Source organism: Lampris incognitus, chromosome 18 (assembly GCF_029633865.1).
Source record: "Lampris incognitus isolate fLamInc1 chromosome 18, fLamInc1.hap2, whole genome shotgun sequence".
NCBI lineage: Eukaryota > Metazoa > Chordata > Actinopteri > Lampriformes > Lampridae > Lampris > Lampris incognitus.
Window position 1 is genome coordinate 35,160,564 of NC_079228.1, and position 15,993 is coordinate 35,176,556.

Sequence of the window (15,993 nt, forward strand, 5' to 3'; positions counted from 1 at the left end):
TAATTACATCTGTTTCACACGTGTAATTTATTGTATTTTAATAAGAGATCTCGCTCCCGTTTGCATTGTTAAAAGTTACTGCATAAGAATTCTGTTGTCACATATATCTGAAAGTTACTGAATACATATTCTGTTTTGTTACATATATCTGAAAGTTACTGAATACATATTCTGTTTTGTTACATATATCTGAAAGTTACTGCATAAGAATTCTGTTTTGTTAACTATATCTAAGTTACAACTGAAAGCTCTTATTTTTGCCCCAAAGAGTGAATAAATGCTATAATGCAATTTAAAATGCAGTTTCTACTGTTTCTATCAAATTGCAACCCCCCTCCCCCAAGATCAGGTGGAGGGGTCCTCAGGGTAGATCAAAAATACGCAGGGGGTCCAGGACCCCAAAAAGGTTGAGAACCACTGACCTAGACGAGTGATGAAACGTTTCTCTCGAATAAATGTTGAGTCCAGATGAACTGAGTCGCCTTTCTGTGACGTCATTAAAGCTGCTACAATAACGAGTTTTGGGGTTTTTGTTGATTCTGTACAACCTTGTGGACAAGCGCGGTAGTGTTTTTTGGAGGAAGGATTTCATTTCGCATAAGCATTGCCTCTTGTGGCAAAGATCTTCATTCATCTATCTGGTAGCTTGTGCAACGAGGAGAAAGGTGAGAGATGTAGGGGTGTTTTAGAAAAATAGGGGTGTGCAAAATATACAGCGAAGAGGTAACATATCTCCAACTGTGACTATGTGTCCCGCCTGTTTGCCATAAGCATTTGGAATCATTATATAGGAATATCTAATCGTCTTGCTGAACGTCTTACTTGCTTATGTCGGTCATATAGAGACATCAAAATGATAGTGGGACTGATAAATAATTAGCGCAGCTTTAACGTAACTTCACCAAGTTGTTTATCTTGCAGAATCTGAAACTAAACTAACATGTGCAAATGGCTCCTTTGTTTTGCAGTCCCATTTCAGTACAAAGTACAGCAAATGAGGTATCCTTCTAGCACAGTCAGTGTTTTGTATTTTCCTCCTCTCGCTGGAGATAAGGGACTGTTATCATTTGGGAAGGGGCTCAACACTGGCTTTGCGAACCACCCGCTCCAAGCGGTCCACGGCCACACTCTCAAAAGCCCTCCTCATCAGCGGATGCTCCTCAAGGACCTCGTTGAAACTGTTCACGCTTAGGGAGTAAAGACGGCAGTAGGTGTCGGCCTTCACGCTGGCTGTACGTCGCCCTTGGGTCAGCAGGCAGATCTCTGCACCAGAGGGAGGAGAGTCACTGTACTGAACACACTAGTGAAGGTGAATTGATGCTGAAGTATGCAGCAAGGGTGTTCATAGTGAGAAACAGGAATAAGGAGAAGCTTTGGGAAGATGACAACTGCGGGGACGAGAAACTAGAGGGTGGAGTTGAATGAAAGACCGAGCAGCACCGAAGGGAAAGCAAATCCTGCATCAAATCTACGTAAAATGGTGAAGGGAAAATGAAAAACAAGGAAAGGTTTTAAAGGCTGAAGTGGTCATCGCCTTACCCCCGAAATAGGACCCATCGCTGAGCTTGACCTCCTTACCGCCACGGGGAAACACAGTTACACAGCCGTGTTGGACAAAGTACATTTTCCGGCCCAAAGTTCCTTCCCGTATAACAAAATCCCCAGGCTGAAAGACTTCAAACTGCAGCTTAGTCAAAATGACCGTCACAAAATGAGGGTCGGTGTTGGCAAACAGCGGCATGTTGGCCACCAGCCCACGGCAGTTATAGCTGACAATTTCCTTGTAGCGAGAAAGAGAAGAGAGGAAATATTTAGAAAGTCTTATACGGGTAATTCTTGTATATCTGGATCTGCAGTGTTTGCAATGTATGCAGTGTCTGCACACGGTTTGATATAAACCAGCAAGAATCAGTGGGTTTGAATGTGTAAGAGCTGCCATGCCACATAAGACGTTTGTGTATGTGTGTGTGTGTGTGAGAGAAAGAAAAAAAATTGGCATCAATGGAAATACAGTCAGTGAAATTAAGTTAGAGGGGAAGTCTCACTTCCTTGAGTGGATCGCTGAGTTCTCCAAGGATGCTGTCCTCATCAAACATCTTGCCTTGGAATCGATGCTCGTAATAATCGTGAATCCTCTGCCTCACATCGGCTGGCAGCTTATGGAACGACATGTACTGCTCCACCTGCTTGTACTGAGAACGTTTGGGCGAAACACATGGTAATTGAACCTTCCTCTGGTCCTAAATACAATAAGGCATGTGGGTGAATTCAGTAACAGCTTGTGCCATGTGTTTAATGGAAAACAAAAGTAGTAAAATTTTGTTCATTTTGACTCAAAAAACTGTGTTCATTTGAAGTGGATTAGAGAATTTATTTGCAATGGGAATCATCAGTGATCCAAAGCAAAGGTGAAGAAGCCGTTTGTCTACCCTTTCTGTTTTCCATCCATCCATTATCTGAACCGCTTATCCTGCTCTCAGGGTCGCGAGAATGCTGGAGCCTATCCCGGCAGTCATTGGGCGGCAGGCGGGGAGACACCCTGGACAGGCCGCCGGGCCATCACACAGGGCCCACACACACACACACACACACCTAGGGACAATTTAGTACGGCCGATTCACCTGACCTACATGTCTTTGGACTGTGGGAGGAAACCGCAGCCCCCGGAGGAAACCCACGCAGACACGGGGAGAACATGCAAACTCCACACAGAGGACGACCCGGGACGACCCCCAAGGATGGACGACCCCGGAGCTCGAACCCAGGACCTTCTTGCTGTGCGGCGACCGCGCTAACCACTGCGCCGCCGTGCCGCCCCTTTCTGTTTTAGCATGTGAAAATGCTCTGTAAGGGGTCAGAGCAAGGGCAAAAACCCATGAGATAAATCACATCGTACACTATTGTCCCTGGACATGAGTTCTCCGCAGGAAGTCAAAACAAGTAAGCGAGCCCATATCAAACCGATTAATCGACTCGCTGTCTATGTGAGGCCACTGGGACATACGCGTCACAGAACAAACGCCGCTATAAGCTAGCGTTTTAATGTGTGGCTAGCTGGAGGAGATATGGGTACCTTTTCCTGATACTGACGACGTGAGGCGTCCAAAGACTGGACGAGGTTAGTGGCATGACCCAGGAACATGGCGTAGCAGGTGGCCCCCACAATCATACTGGTTATGGTGAGCCAAAGGTCACTCATGCCTTCTGGCGGGTGGGCACCGTATCCTATGCACAGCATGTGACTCATGGCCATGAACAAGGCATAGGAGTACTGGATGTGCCATGTGGCATTCTGGGAAGGGCAGTTTGGAAAGAGCACAAATGTTTAGATAGACGATACAATACAATCTAATGGAGAAAAAAAATAATAATTAAGATGAATACCGTAACTTCTTATCTATGTTTTTAGACGCAAAACACCTCATGAGCCTGCCTTCCAGCTCACTCACTCACAATGATATGTAGTCTCAGGGTTAGCTGTACCATCTGTGTAGATTGGGGGGGCGACCTCTCCATTCCCGCCCCCCTTTTTCTCCCTAATTGTATCCGGCCAATTACCCCACTCTCCCGAGACGTCCCGGTCTCTGCTCCACCCCCTCTGCCGATCCGGGGAGGGCTGCAGACTACCACATGCCTCCTCCCATACATGTGGAGTCGCCAGTCGCTTCTTTTCACCTGACAGTGAGGAGTTTCGCCAGGGGGACGTAGCGCGTGGGAGGATCACGCTATTCCCCCCCAGTTCCCCTTCCCCCCCGAACAGGCGCCTCGGCTGACCAGAGGAGGCGCTAGTGCAGCGACCAGGACACATACCCACATCCGGCTTCCCACCCGCAGACACGGCCGACTGTGTCTGTAGGGACGCCCCACCAAGCCAGAGATAACACGGGGATTCGAACCGGCGATCCCTGTATTGGTAGGCAACCACTATGCTACCTGGATGCCCCTAAACAAATCAGCATCTATTTCACAATATCAACGTTGAGCGTCCAGTCAGGCTGTGATGGAAATAATACATAGCTACTCATTTCAAAACAGGCAGTCAGTGCCTGACCTACTCCCAATTACAAACTCAAGACAACGATCCTGTGCCATTCTGCTCACAACAGAATCACACAGCAGTTGTCTATGACACTATGAATTCTTTTCGTGAAACTGTACCGGCTTCTAATCCCTTACTATACATGAAATGGAAACTATTTATGATATATTTTTTTTGTCGACATTGAAAAATATGCTCACCACCATGTTGTTCTTGGACACCCAACAATCTGGGGGGAATTCCTGCAGCATGGGCACCATGAAGGACAGACAGCCATCCCAGTGGCACAGCAACAGCATCATGCCAATCAGGTTGACTATACGCACCACCGCACTGGCCAGGTCATAGGTCATGTGGAAAATCTGATGGAGGGGGCGCACATGGGGAAAATAGGACAGAGCCGTGAATGACCTTAAGTAAAGACGCAAAAAAACCCATGGTTGTGTTTGCTCTAGGGTTGTCAAAATAACGCGTTACTTCGATTAACCAAAAAAAATAATAATATCATTTCCTGTTTGTGTTAATTAATTGATGTACCGGCGTTATACTGTAAGTTGCTGCACGCCGAACAACACTGCCAAATATCCCAACCATCACATTTTGCCACACTACGGGGTCGAGACACTGACAACCCGGCCCTTCCGCTGGAGCGAGCGGCGCGCTTGATTTCTAAACGACGGCAGCACTCGGGGTGCCACTGGCACCACCGGGGGGAATTTACGAACGCACCCTTCTGACACCGTGCGTCAGTTGCGCATGTCAATCGAGCTAAAAGGGTTCTGCACGGTATGTCTGTCTGTCCTTCGATTTTCTCGACAACCACTCATCCGACCGACTTCACACTTGGCGAGCGTCTTGCCGAGGGTTCAGGGAAGTGCGGTGTCAAGTGGGAAGTTGGTTGGATGCCCAGTTCTCGAGAACGCTGCAAGCAGCAACGTTTTTAGTGGAGTTAGTCATACATTTAGACTCACTACCTCTGCGTCCTCCCTTCCTGTGGAGTCAACGGCTGGAAACACCAACAGCGCCACTTTTGCCGTTGCAACCCACACTGTGATTTGGGGGTGGGGGTGGGGGGGCTGAGACTACACCCATAGTCCTTCAAGTGTCGAGGGTGAAGTTATTCGGATGAGCGGTTCTCGAGAAAGCCGCGAGCGGCAGTACCGAGGCCAAGCAATCCCAAATGAAATATCTTCATTTGGGATCTTTTTCAAGCAAATATTGATATACGGGATTAATTGCGATCAATTCGATCAGTTAATTAACAGCCCGAGTTTGTTCATGTTGCGATTGTATAATGCCAGTCATCAAGATCTCCCTCCCTCCCTCTCTCTCTCTCTCTCTCCCTCTCTCTCTCTCTCTCTCTCTCTCTCCTTTGCTGATCTGCACACATGTGCAAACATGGACGGATGCATTCGTTTACCCCCTGTGAACCACCTTTCCCTCTCTTCCCTAAACTGCACCAAGGCCCAGGAACCACCCCATGCTCCTCTTCCTCCCTTACCACTGCCCTGTCCTCTTACCTCCTCCCACTGGTGGATGTAGCGTATGAGGCGGGAGAGGCGGAGCAGACGCAGCAGGCTGAGGATCTTTGTGAAGCGCACGATGCGGAGGGCGCGCGCCGTACGGTACACGTCAGACGACTCCAGCCGAGACTCGATGTCCACGATGAGGAAGATGTAGTCGACAGGGATGGAGGAGATGAAGTCCACCACAAACCACGTGCGCAGGTAGCTCATGCGGATCTCCTTGGGTTCTAGGATGATGTGGCTGTCCTCTCCCAGGATGCCCGTGCGGAAGTTGAAGACCAAGTCCATCAGGAAGAGGGTGTCGGAGATGACATTGAAGGTGATCCAGGGCATGGTGTTCTGGTCCTCGAAGAAGGTGATGCCCCAAGGCAGAATCACCAGATTGCTCATCATCAAGAGGAGCATCACAATGTCCCAGTAAAACCTACACAAGACAAGGATGAGGGGGATGCAGAGAAAAAGGGGATGATGCCCTTTCCTCAGTTCCACACATGATTTTCAGTTGTGTATGACGTTACTTGTTAGCTTATACAGAGAAGCTGAAATTATCATTAAATGCATCTCTAAACATTTTACATCAAATGGAGACAATCACCATTTTCGTCATTATCGCTATAAATATACTGTAGGGATAACTGTCCATTGGGTGGCATGGCTCAGGAGGTAGAGTGGGTTTCGCTAGGAATCGGAAGTTTCCCGGTTCGATCCCCCGGCTCCTCCGGAGAGCGTGTCGAAGTGTCCTTGAGCAAGACACTGAACCCCTTACTGCTCCTGATGAGCAGGTTAGTGCCTTACATGGCAGCCTCCGCCATCAGTGTATGAATGTGTGTGTGAATGGGTGAATGTGAGGCATGCATTGTGAGGTGCTTTGAGTGGTCGGTAGACTAGAAAGGCACCGTATAAATGCAGTCCATTTACCATCTATACCGAGCAGTCTTCTGTGTGTCTGTGAAACCCCAATGAAAATTGTGTCCATTGGTGAAGACACTGGCGGACAATCTGCGAATGTAAAAACGTTCTTCCTAACTTGTCGATAGGCTGCATTTTATAAGAAGATGCGAATGTCAGTGCTACATACCCAGCGTAATGTGGTGCTGTTATCCATGAACCAGGAATCAAGTTTCCACGTTCATGGATTGGCCATGTGAGCAGTGACATCACCAGCAGACACAATTTCAGTGGTTTCAGACGACTGCTCAGCATTGTGACGGGTAATGGCATGTTACCACTACAACATCCATCCATCCATTCTCCGAACTGCTTATCCTGCAAACACTGTACTTAAACAAGGGATGCAAGCAGTTGATACAACAGCTAGCTAGGTCAAGACAGCCCATCCGGTTAGGAGGGTGGTGTGCCATTGTGTCGGGGACCTGTTTCTAAGTGACCCTTGCTCTCATAAGCACCCCTGCCATAGCAGGAACCCCTCTCATTAAAAATCTATGGACTGTACGACCTCCGGCCCCTGTGTGTACAATCAATCAAAGGACGTGAATGACGACACATCACTGACAGTGGAAACATCTGGACCGGAGATGCACTGTCCGTCACTTCAAGATTTAGGAAATTGAGTCCCAGACGTCTGTACTGTACATGGCTGCACCGATCACTGTCTGTCCCATGTTATACAAGCCTCATTGTCCTATGAGTCTCCAGTGTCTGGGTACATATAGGCACATGGTTTAGTGTCTCCTTACAGAGTAAGTCTTTCCAGTTAAGTGGCAATCACTTAGGGGGATCTCTCACTCGCACTCCACCCCCTCCCCCCCCTCTCTCACTCTCTTTTAATTACCTTCAACCTTTCCCGGCTGCCATCTGAGTCATGAGAGAGTACTCTCTTCAATGGCCGGTCAGAGCACCGATACAGAAAATGATGGATCAGTCCAACCTTCGTATTCCCTCTTATCCTTTCATCGGGCCCACACCGTCCTATTTTTTTGTGTGTGTCTGCATTATTGTTTACATGACTACTTATCATCTCTCCTTGTATTGTGACAGATTAGTGATCACTATGAAGTGTGTGTGTGTGTGCATGCAAGTGAGAGAGACAGAGAGAGAGAGAGAGAGAGAGAAAGAGAGAGGGAGGGAAAGACAGAGAGAAAAGGAGATAAACAGAGAGCTGTGCTCAGTTAAATCTGTAATTATAAGCCATTAACCCTGTAGTTGGATTACTGCAGTGTAATACAGGAGCACAAAGTACCCCCCGCCCAACTATTTATTGATGATTAAAATGTTCCTGTTATCAATGTTAAAGGGAAGTTGGAACATATGGTTTGATGGAGCGGGCCTGCGGTAATCCCCCCTCAACTGTCTCTGTATTTATGACATAATTGGGGAACGATGGGGATTCTTATGGGCAATAATCCTTCTGCATGGATTCATCCCAACTCTGGTATAGGCTCAATATCTAAAAAAAAATTTTTTTTTTACATCTGATGGCAGCTATTATTAGAGACCGAGCCAACAGATTGTCTGGCACTACTGCTACTATATGTGCCCTGATAAATCCCTTCGGCCCACCGGTCGAGCGATCAGACAAATCCCTCAAAAGTGTGGCAAACTAGAGCAAGTGGTTCTTAGGATAGGTTTGAGAATTGTATACCATTAACGGGAGTCTTAGATCATCGGGATCAGAATATTTTGTCTCCTCCTCTCCGCAAACAGGGGGAGAGACGGGCACCGCCACGTTACTGTTAATCCAGATGATCTAGTCCTACACAGTACCGTATCACTAGGCAAATCCTTTCATCGCCTTATCATGTTCTGCGAAGCATGACACCAGCTGCTGTACTTGCAGCGCGTCCTTGAAGTTCTCTGAGCATGGCCCCCTGACCACCTGACCGACAGCGGACGGTGGAGGCTAGTTCCCATCGATGCAGAGAACGGCAACGGGAGTAGAGAACGGTCAACTGAGCATGCGCGAAATGCCTCTCTACCAAGCCTCCACAGGCCCCCGCGTAGCATCCAGGCGCTAGGATTCTAGGAAGACCCACCCCTACTCTGCGTCTGATTAGCCGACTTTAACCCGAACCCCACCCTAACCCTAACAACGGAGGCGACGAGTACTCGCGCATGCTCAGTTGACCGTTCTCTGCACCGACGGGAACTGGCCTCTACCCTGGAGAACTCACGCATCCGGGAGAAGCGTCCCAAACCCGGCGCGGTTTATCTGGGCTTGGCCCTGGCACCGGCACAGTAACTACTCTCATTGACTCCCTCTGTCTGCGTTTTAACCCGAACCCTCGCGTGAGTTTTTTAACTCTCCCACACTACCGCCGTGTGCGGCCGGAAAGGGGGCCGAGGCACTGAGGCTGGGACACACCGGAAGCCGTCCACGCTCTCTCGTGGCTGTGGCCAAGGCGGGGTGTTGTTCGAGAAAGGACGGTCCAAAATGGCCGACTGAAGCGTACTCAGTTGGAACAAGGACGCTTGTACTTGGCGAGCCGTACACTAAACGACAGGTTTTAGCATAGTGTATTGGCAGCCGTAAAGGCCGTCTTGCATGGGGTATTCTGTGCTGGGAATAAATAACCCCCCCCAAAAAAGGGGGGGGGCGGAAAGGGGGGTCCACCCACCCCCCACCCCCATTTCAATGCAGCCTGACTACAGCCCTGTCTCTTCTACCTGAAGTCACTGTAGGGATGGATGATCCACACGCCGAAGGATTTCACTCTCGCCTGCTCGGCAGCTACACCCTTATGGCTGCCAAACATGCGCAGGGAGAACTTGTTGACGCCCGGCTGCAGCATGGAGCCGAACTGCCTCTGGAAGTAGGTGGACTCGTCCGTGTACGAGGACTCCTCCGCCGCCGCTGCGGCGTCTCCTCCCTCTCTCCACCCTGCGCCGGCGCTGTTTGCGTCCAGGTCCCGTGACACCGGCGCGCTGTCGGCGTCCGTCGAGTAGTCGTCGTTGTGGGTCTGGACCAGGGAAAACAGCTTCTTGGTCACGTCGTTCCCCCTGTCCGTCTTCTGCGAGGCCTGGGGAGCGGGTCGCCGTTTGGAGACGCGCAGGCTGCTCCGGTTACGGTGCGTGGAGGTCTCGGCTTTGTGACCGGGACTGCCCCCCGCGCTCCCGGAGGGACTGGCCATGGTCGCCGCGCCTCGCACACGCCCGGGGGAGACACAGAGGATGAGCGACGAAGGCTGCTTTGCGAACCGGGCTGGGCTGCGTTCACCTTACTTCCGACGACGCCACGGCGGCCATGTAACCCGGAGGAGCGGCCGCGGAGAGCCGCTGAAAGAGAAGTCTCTCAAAAGTTTCGGCGTCCGCCGAGGTTGAGCGTCTCACGCCGTGCGGGGCTGTGAGCGGCCGGCCGTTGACATGGAGATGGGTTGCCGGGCGACGCCGGGTCGCTCGTGCATCGGCGCGCGCAAATGAACCGACGCAGAAGACCCGGCGTAGTAATCGGCTTGATGCCATAACTAGCGCGTTCAATCGCACCCCCTCCCTCCTCCTCCTCCTCCCCCTCCTCTTCCCCCCTCCTCTCCCTCCTGCTCTTCCCCCTCCTCTTCCTCCTCCTTCAACTGACACTCGCCCGTCATACAGTTAAATGGTTAAACACGCTTTTATATATATATATATACACACATATATATATATACATATATGTATATACACACACATATATATATATGTATATATATACATGTATATGTATATATACACACACACATATACGCATATACATATATACACATATATATATATATATGTATGTATGTATGTATGTATGTATGTATGTATGTATGTATGTATACACAAGATTCGATAAAAAGCAATATTTTAATGTCAGGTTGCAAGCAATGATCTAATTCGCTGGAAGGAATCTGAATTAAAAGGAAGCTATTGGATGACACATCCCAGATGTATGATATTCCAGCATGCACTGATATAAATATTTTTAGTATTTTTTTTTAAAAACTGGATTCCGGTTTCAACAAGTGTGATGCAAGAGCTTATAAGTGCCCCCTTGCTAATTTATTCATCGCCGTTAACGGCCACGGTAAAGCACGAGTGGACCGGGCCCACTGCCACCCAGATAGCAAATTTGCTGTGGCCCGGACCCGTCCCGACACCGACGCTTTCATCCGGCCCCCATACCGTGTGGAATGACGGCGCTTGGGCGGTCCGCTCCTGTTTGCCAGATCTGGGCCAGAACCAAGCCGTAGCAATGCCGCACGTTGCCACATCTTTGCCACAAAAAAAGGCCCACATTTGATTTGGCATATTTGGGCCATATTTGCTAATGTGGGCCACTTCAGGCTCACGTCCATGTTGTCAGGGCCGGAAGAAGGCCACCGGTGCCGCATCGTTGCCTGAGGTGGCCCACATCCGGATGCCGTCTGGGATGCATACTGTGTGTTTCCGTTGTCATGTGTAAGTGTGTTTGGGTGTAAGGCCAAGGCGTTGGTTTGGTATTTAGGTCCACATGTGTATACAAGGTCAGCAGGGGCCACCCAGAACGTGGCTCTCCCCGGTATTTTAAGTGCATATTGTAGGTCAGAGTGTCTATGACGTTCACACGTGGATCACATTACATGCATGGTCAGTCACCTAAGTGGCCGGTGTCGTGTTCGCTTTTACAGCAACGACTCGGGCGCTCTTGACAAACCTGAAAAGGCGTCTCGTGGCCTTTGGTAGGATGCCGCTTGTGCTCTCTGCAGCGTTAACGGGTCGACAGAATCGGCATCTGCATCTGTGAACCGACCCAGAAGAATCAGAATCCTTACCTGTCTTCAATGCGAAGTAGGTTTCCATACTTGTTAGTCGGACTTGCTGCGTTGCCCGCTGTAACAGCTGGACATGGCAGGCAGATCGAGGGAAGAAAAGGAAAGATTAAAGGTCATATAAATAAGAAAAAAAGGTAACCCAAGTAGGACAAATTCAAAGTTGCAAGGAAATGCGGAAGCGTGTACTACAACACCAGTATTCACACTTTGCAGCATAATACCGCCGAGAGTAAGTAAATTGGCTGACAAATAAACAGACGAGTTACAAATTAAAGGGGGAAAAAACCAGAATGCTTGACCCCTACAGTGAGGGGGTCCAGGGGGGTCTGTTATGCCGCGGGGGGCATTTTCCTGGCATGGTCAGGGTCCACGGGAAGGGTCACCGCAAATCAGCACCAAGTTCTTCTGGGCGATCGCCTTTATCCCATGATGGAACGTTCCTATCCGGAAGGGAGCGGTCTCTTCCAGGAGGACGGTGCCCCCATCCACAGGGCACGAGGGGTCACTGGAGATGTTTGATGAGGGCGACAGTGACGTAAATCCCACGCTGCGGCCTTCACGGTCGCCAGATCTCAACCCAGTCGAACACCTGTGGGAGATTTTGGACCCGACATACTAGACAACGCTCTCCACCACCATCGTCGAAGCGCCAAATGAGGGTCTGTCTTCTGAAAGAATGGTGGTCCGTCCTCCCAGTGGAGTTCAGAGACTTCTAGGATCTAGGACCAGGAGCACTGAAGCTGTTCTGGAGACTCGTGGTGGCCCAACGCCCTACTAAGACGCCTAATGTTGCTTGTTGGAAAGAGGAAGAGAAAGCCCACAGGGTCTGTGGTCTATGGTCTGTGTGTGTGTGTGTGTGCGCGTCACGGCGGGGGAAGTGTCAGTTTAGTTGCTCGGGCAACTGCTTGTGCATAAGATCTGATTGGTTGTCTTCAATCTGTATTATTTGATATGGCTTTGCTAAGGGCGGAGGGGGGGCAGCCGGGAACAGGTCTCGCCCAGGACATTTTAGGTAAGTGATGAACATGACCGCACGGCTGCTGGACCTTAACCTGCGCAGCTTGCAGCCGATGGTGTTTTCAGCAGACCGGGCAATGGGCCGTAGTCTGGCTCGGTCCCGTGAAGTGGCAGAACTGAACCACGTGGAGGAGCTGGTGTGACGGACTCCGTGGTGTCTGTAAAACAAAACAAAACCAACCCTCTCCCAGTGAAGCCTGGAGGCTGCCATCTGCTGGCCTTCTGTTGACTGGACAGCTGGCTGAGAGACTGTAAAGGGCCCGAGAAAGGACCGGGCTCCTCTTTGTGTTCTGTTTGTGTGAGCAGTAAAGCCGCCGCACTCCGGTCACCCTGTACTGGGTTCGTCCCTGTGTTGCATGTGACACCGCACACCTGGGTTGCTGGTGCAACGTGGGCCTCGCACAGTGATTCAGCGTCCGGAGACACAGCAAGATTCGTGACGGTCCTGGTCGTAGTTATAACGGTCCGTCGCCAGGAGGAGGCAGCGCATGACTTAAGTGAGCCTCGGTCCGTGTCAGCTCTTCTCTCAGAGTCACTTGAGAGCAAGAAGGGACCGGCTGGAGGAGGCGGGAGAGCAGACGAGAGAGGACGGACAAGATGTCTTTACGCATGCTCAATAATGCAGGTAAGAAAGTCAGAGAAGGCGGAATTGGTTCACCTGGACACAACGTTTATTGACAAATATGTTTCATCAAACATAAAGTATCGCTATGTGCCGATGATCTTTCACTCTACTTTTTCTTTTGGGTGGGTGGGGGGGTTCCCCCTTTTTCTCCCAATTACCCTATTTTCGCTGCTCCACCCTCTCTGCTGATCCGGGGACAGCTGCAGACTACCACATGCCTCCGCCAATCACGTGGAGTCACCAGCCGCTTCTTTTTCACCTGGCAGTGAGGAGTTTCGCCAGGGGGGCAAGGATCACGCTACCCCCCCCCCGAGCAGGCGCCAGAGGTGGCGCTAGCGCAGCGACCAGAACACATACCCTAATCCTGTTGTGTCCGTAGGGACGCCCAACCGAGCCGGAGGTAACACGTGGATCCGAACCAGCGATCCCTGTGTTGCTAGGCAACGGGATAGAGCGCTACAGTACCCGGACGCCGGAAATAAAAGCAAAGAAAATAAATGAAACTAAACACATGAATGAAAGGGAGGGAGGGGGGGGGGTCCTAGGGGTTTTCTGCAAGTGCAAGTTCTTCTACAAAGTCGGGGAGCTCCGTGGCCTTCTTCCTCTCCGTTAACCTCAGGGGCGGTGAGCGATAACGATACAGTTCTCTGTGAAATATGAGGAAGCCTGCCTGCGTTTCCAGGAATCTCTTCTTATGTAAAAAAAACAATTTTTCTAAGAATAATACTCGTGCTAATTGCCAGATCGGTGTTCCAGCTTTCACTAGCGTCCCAAAAATCACATCCTCTTCTTCTTCTTCTTTTTTTTTTTTTTACTTCAGAGAAGTTGTCGGATCTAGGAAAAGCCCGTAGTGCAGCTCTTCCCAAAAGCCCCCAGCAAAGTGACGTCATAAAACACGTGTTCTGTCGTTTCAAGCGCGTTCACTGCCGAACGAGCGGCTGTTACGGGGGCCATTTTAATGTCTCGTCTTTTAATAAACGGGGTCGTTTTAGTTTAAAATCTGAAACGTTTCATCACTCATCTCGGTGACCTCTTCAGTCTACACCCCCCACCCTTGCAAACAACACGGGACCGACACCTGCAGTCAGTGTAGACTGAAGGGGTCACTGAGACGAGTGATGAAACGTTTCTGTCCACGTTGAGGGGGGGACATCCGGGTAGCGTGGCGCTCTATTCCGCTGCCTACCATCAAGGGGATCGCCGGTTCGAATCTGCGGGTGGGAAGCCCGATGTGGGTATGTGACATGGTCGCTGCACCAGCGCCTCCTCTGGTGGGTCGGGGTGCCTGATCGCGGGGGGGAATAGCGTGATCCTCCCACGCGCTACGTCCCTCTGGTGAAACGCCTCACTGTCAGGTGAAAAGAAGCGGCTGGGGACTCCACGTGTATCGGAGGAGACATGTGGTAGTCTGCAGCCCTCCCCGGATCGGTAGGGGGGGGTGGAGCAGCGGCCGGGGCAGCTCGGAAGAGTGAGGTGATTGGCCGGATACAACTGGGGAGGGGAAAAAAGGGGGGGTTGTTACAATAAATAAATAAAATAAAATAGAATAAAGGTTGTGTCCAGATGAAATAATGATTCAACTTTGAAGAAGACAAACGTTTGCGGAAATTGAGAACAGAAGACTGGACCATCATCCACGGTGGCGCGGTGGTTAGTGCGGTCGCCTCACAGAAAGAAGGTCCTGGGTTCGAACCCCGGGGTGGTCCAATCTTGGGGGTCGTCCTGTGTGGAGTTTGCACGGTCTCCCCGTGTCTGAGTGGGTTTCCTCCCAAAGACACGCAGGTGTAACCGGGTTAAAATTAACGTCTTTATTTTATTTTGTTTGAGTATGAAATATCCCCAAATCCTGTCTGTGTGCTGTTGTTTGTGTTTACTACGTTTTATTTTACGTCATTATTTACTTTGATGTATGTTCTACAACGACCGTCACATACCTGTACTGTCTCTTTAAGAGATTCACGTTTCGTCCACGGGCGGTCTGTCAAACTCTCAGCTCGCGCTGGCTACAGAGCTGAGAGGTACGTTTTTCCGTTGCTCCGCCGAATTCGTTAAATTTAATATATTATATAGATCGCTTTTCAATTGTAAGGAATGATAAATGTTAGGTAACATTGTGAGCTTATAGCTGGGTGTGATTTGGGGAGTATTTATAGGAAATTTATAATTATTTCGTTAGTCGGGGAAGTGTTGCCGGTGATGCTAGCTAACAAGCTAATTCATGTTGTTGTCTGCTAACAGGTGACTGTCCTGTAGCTGCGTTATGAGACGGACAACGTTGTATTTCCTTGTCTTTCCTGCGATTTCGTACAGGTATGCGTGTTTTCATTTCAGTCATGTTATATTGTTTTCTTGTGATGTTTTGTAATGTTTAACGTAACGGCCGTTGGTCATATGTGTTAGCTAGGCTCTCCCGTTGCTAAGAAAGTTGGTTGATTGGTTGCTAGGGTATGCTGTGCTTGATATAGTTCGCAGCTCGCGCTGGCTATAAAGCTGAGAGGTGACTTTCCTATAGCTACGTTATGAGACAGACAACGTTGTATTTCCTTTTCTTTCCTGCGATTTCGTACAGGGAATAAATGGCGAGGTGGGCCAAATAGAGTCCTGTGTGTCCCCCCCCCTTCCTTGATCATGATGATGATGATGAGAGACTGAGGCCCCCCCCCCCACAACACCTGGGGCCCCACCCAAACTAGAACACAACGCAGAGCAAATGATGAGAGTAATGGGCGTGCAGCAGGCTGACCAGCATAGAACAGCATAGAACTGCCCCCGTTACATAGGTCAGGTGAATCGGCCATACTAAATTGTTCCACATATGTATGTATTTATGTATGTATATACAGTGCTGCTTGAAAGTTTGTGAACCCTCCAGACAGGGTCACTGTTTTTGTAAAAAACATTAAAATAAGCTTATTACACATACATCCAAATCCCAATTTGTAAAGCACACCTTCCAAATAATGGACACACACACAAAAAGCGATATATTTTCATTATTTAATTCCACGAAGGTGGTTTATTTCACAAAAACTGAAAATTTAACATGTGCAAAAGTAT

At 49.6% G+C, this 15,993-nt stretch overlaps 1 protein-coding gene across 1 annotated transcript; it reads right to left on the bottom strand.

Moving 5' to 3' along the window:
* Positions 1–1,063: 1,063 nt before the first annotated feature.
* Positions 1,064–9,653, bottom strand: LOC130128431 (potassium/sodium hyperpolarization-activated cyclic nucleotide-gated channel 2-like). The gene is made up of 7 exons (XM_056298042.1): positions 9,190–9,653; positions 5,560–5,989; positions 4,240–4,401; positions 3,074–3,292; positions 2,046–2,192; positions 1,540–1,780; positions 1,064–1,263 (listed from the first exon to the last, which is right to left on the bottom strand). The coding sequence occupies exons 1-7, from the start codon at positions 9,651–9,653 to the stop codon at positions 1,064–1,066; spliced, it is 1,863 nt and encodes a 620-aa protein (XP_056154017.1).
* Between the last annotated feature and the right edge of the window lie 6,340 nt (positions 9,654–15,993).

Coding starts and splice junctions, on each gene's coding strand:
- LOC130128431 (XM_056298042.1), bottom strand. CDS start 9,653: ATGGCCAGTCCCTCCGGGAGCGCGGGGGGCAGTCCCGGTCACAAAGCC. Junction 4,402..5,559: donor ACATCCACCAGTGGGAGGAG/GTAAGAGGACAG, acceptor CCCCTCCATCAG/ATTTTCCACATGACCTATGA. Junction 1,781..2,045: donor TCAGCGATCCACTCAAGGAA/GTGAGACTTCCC, acceptor TCTCGCTACAAG/GAAATTGTCAGCTATAACTG.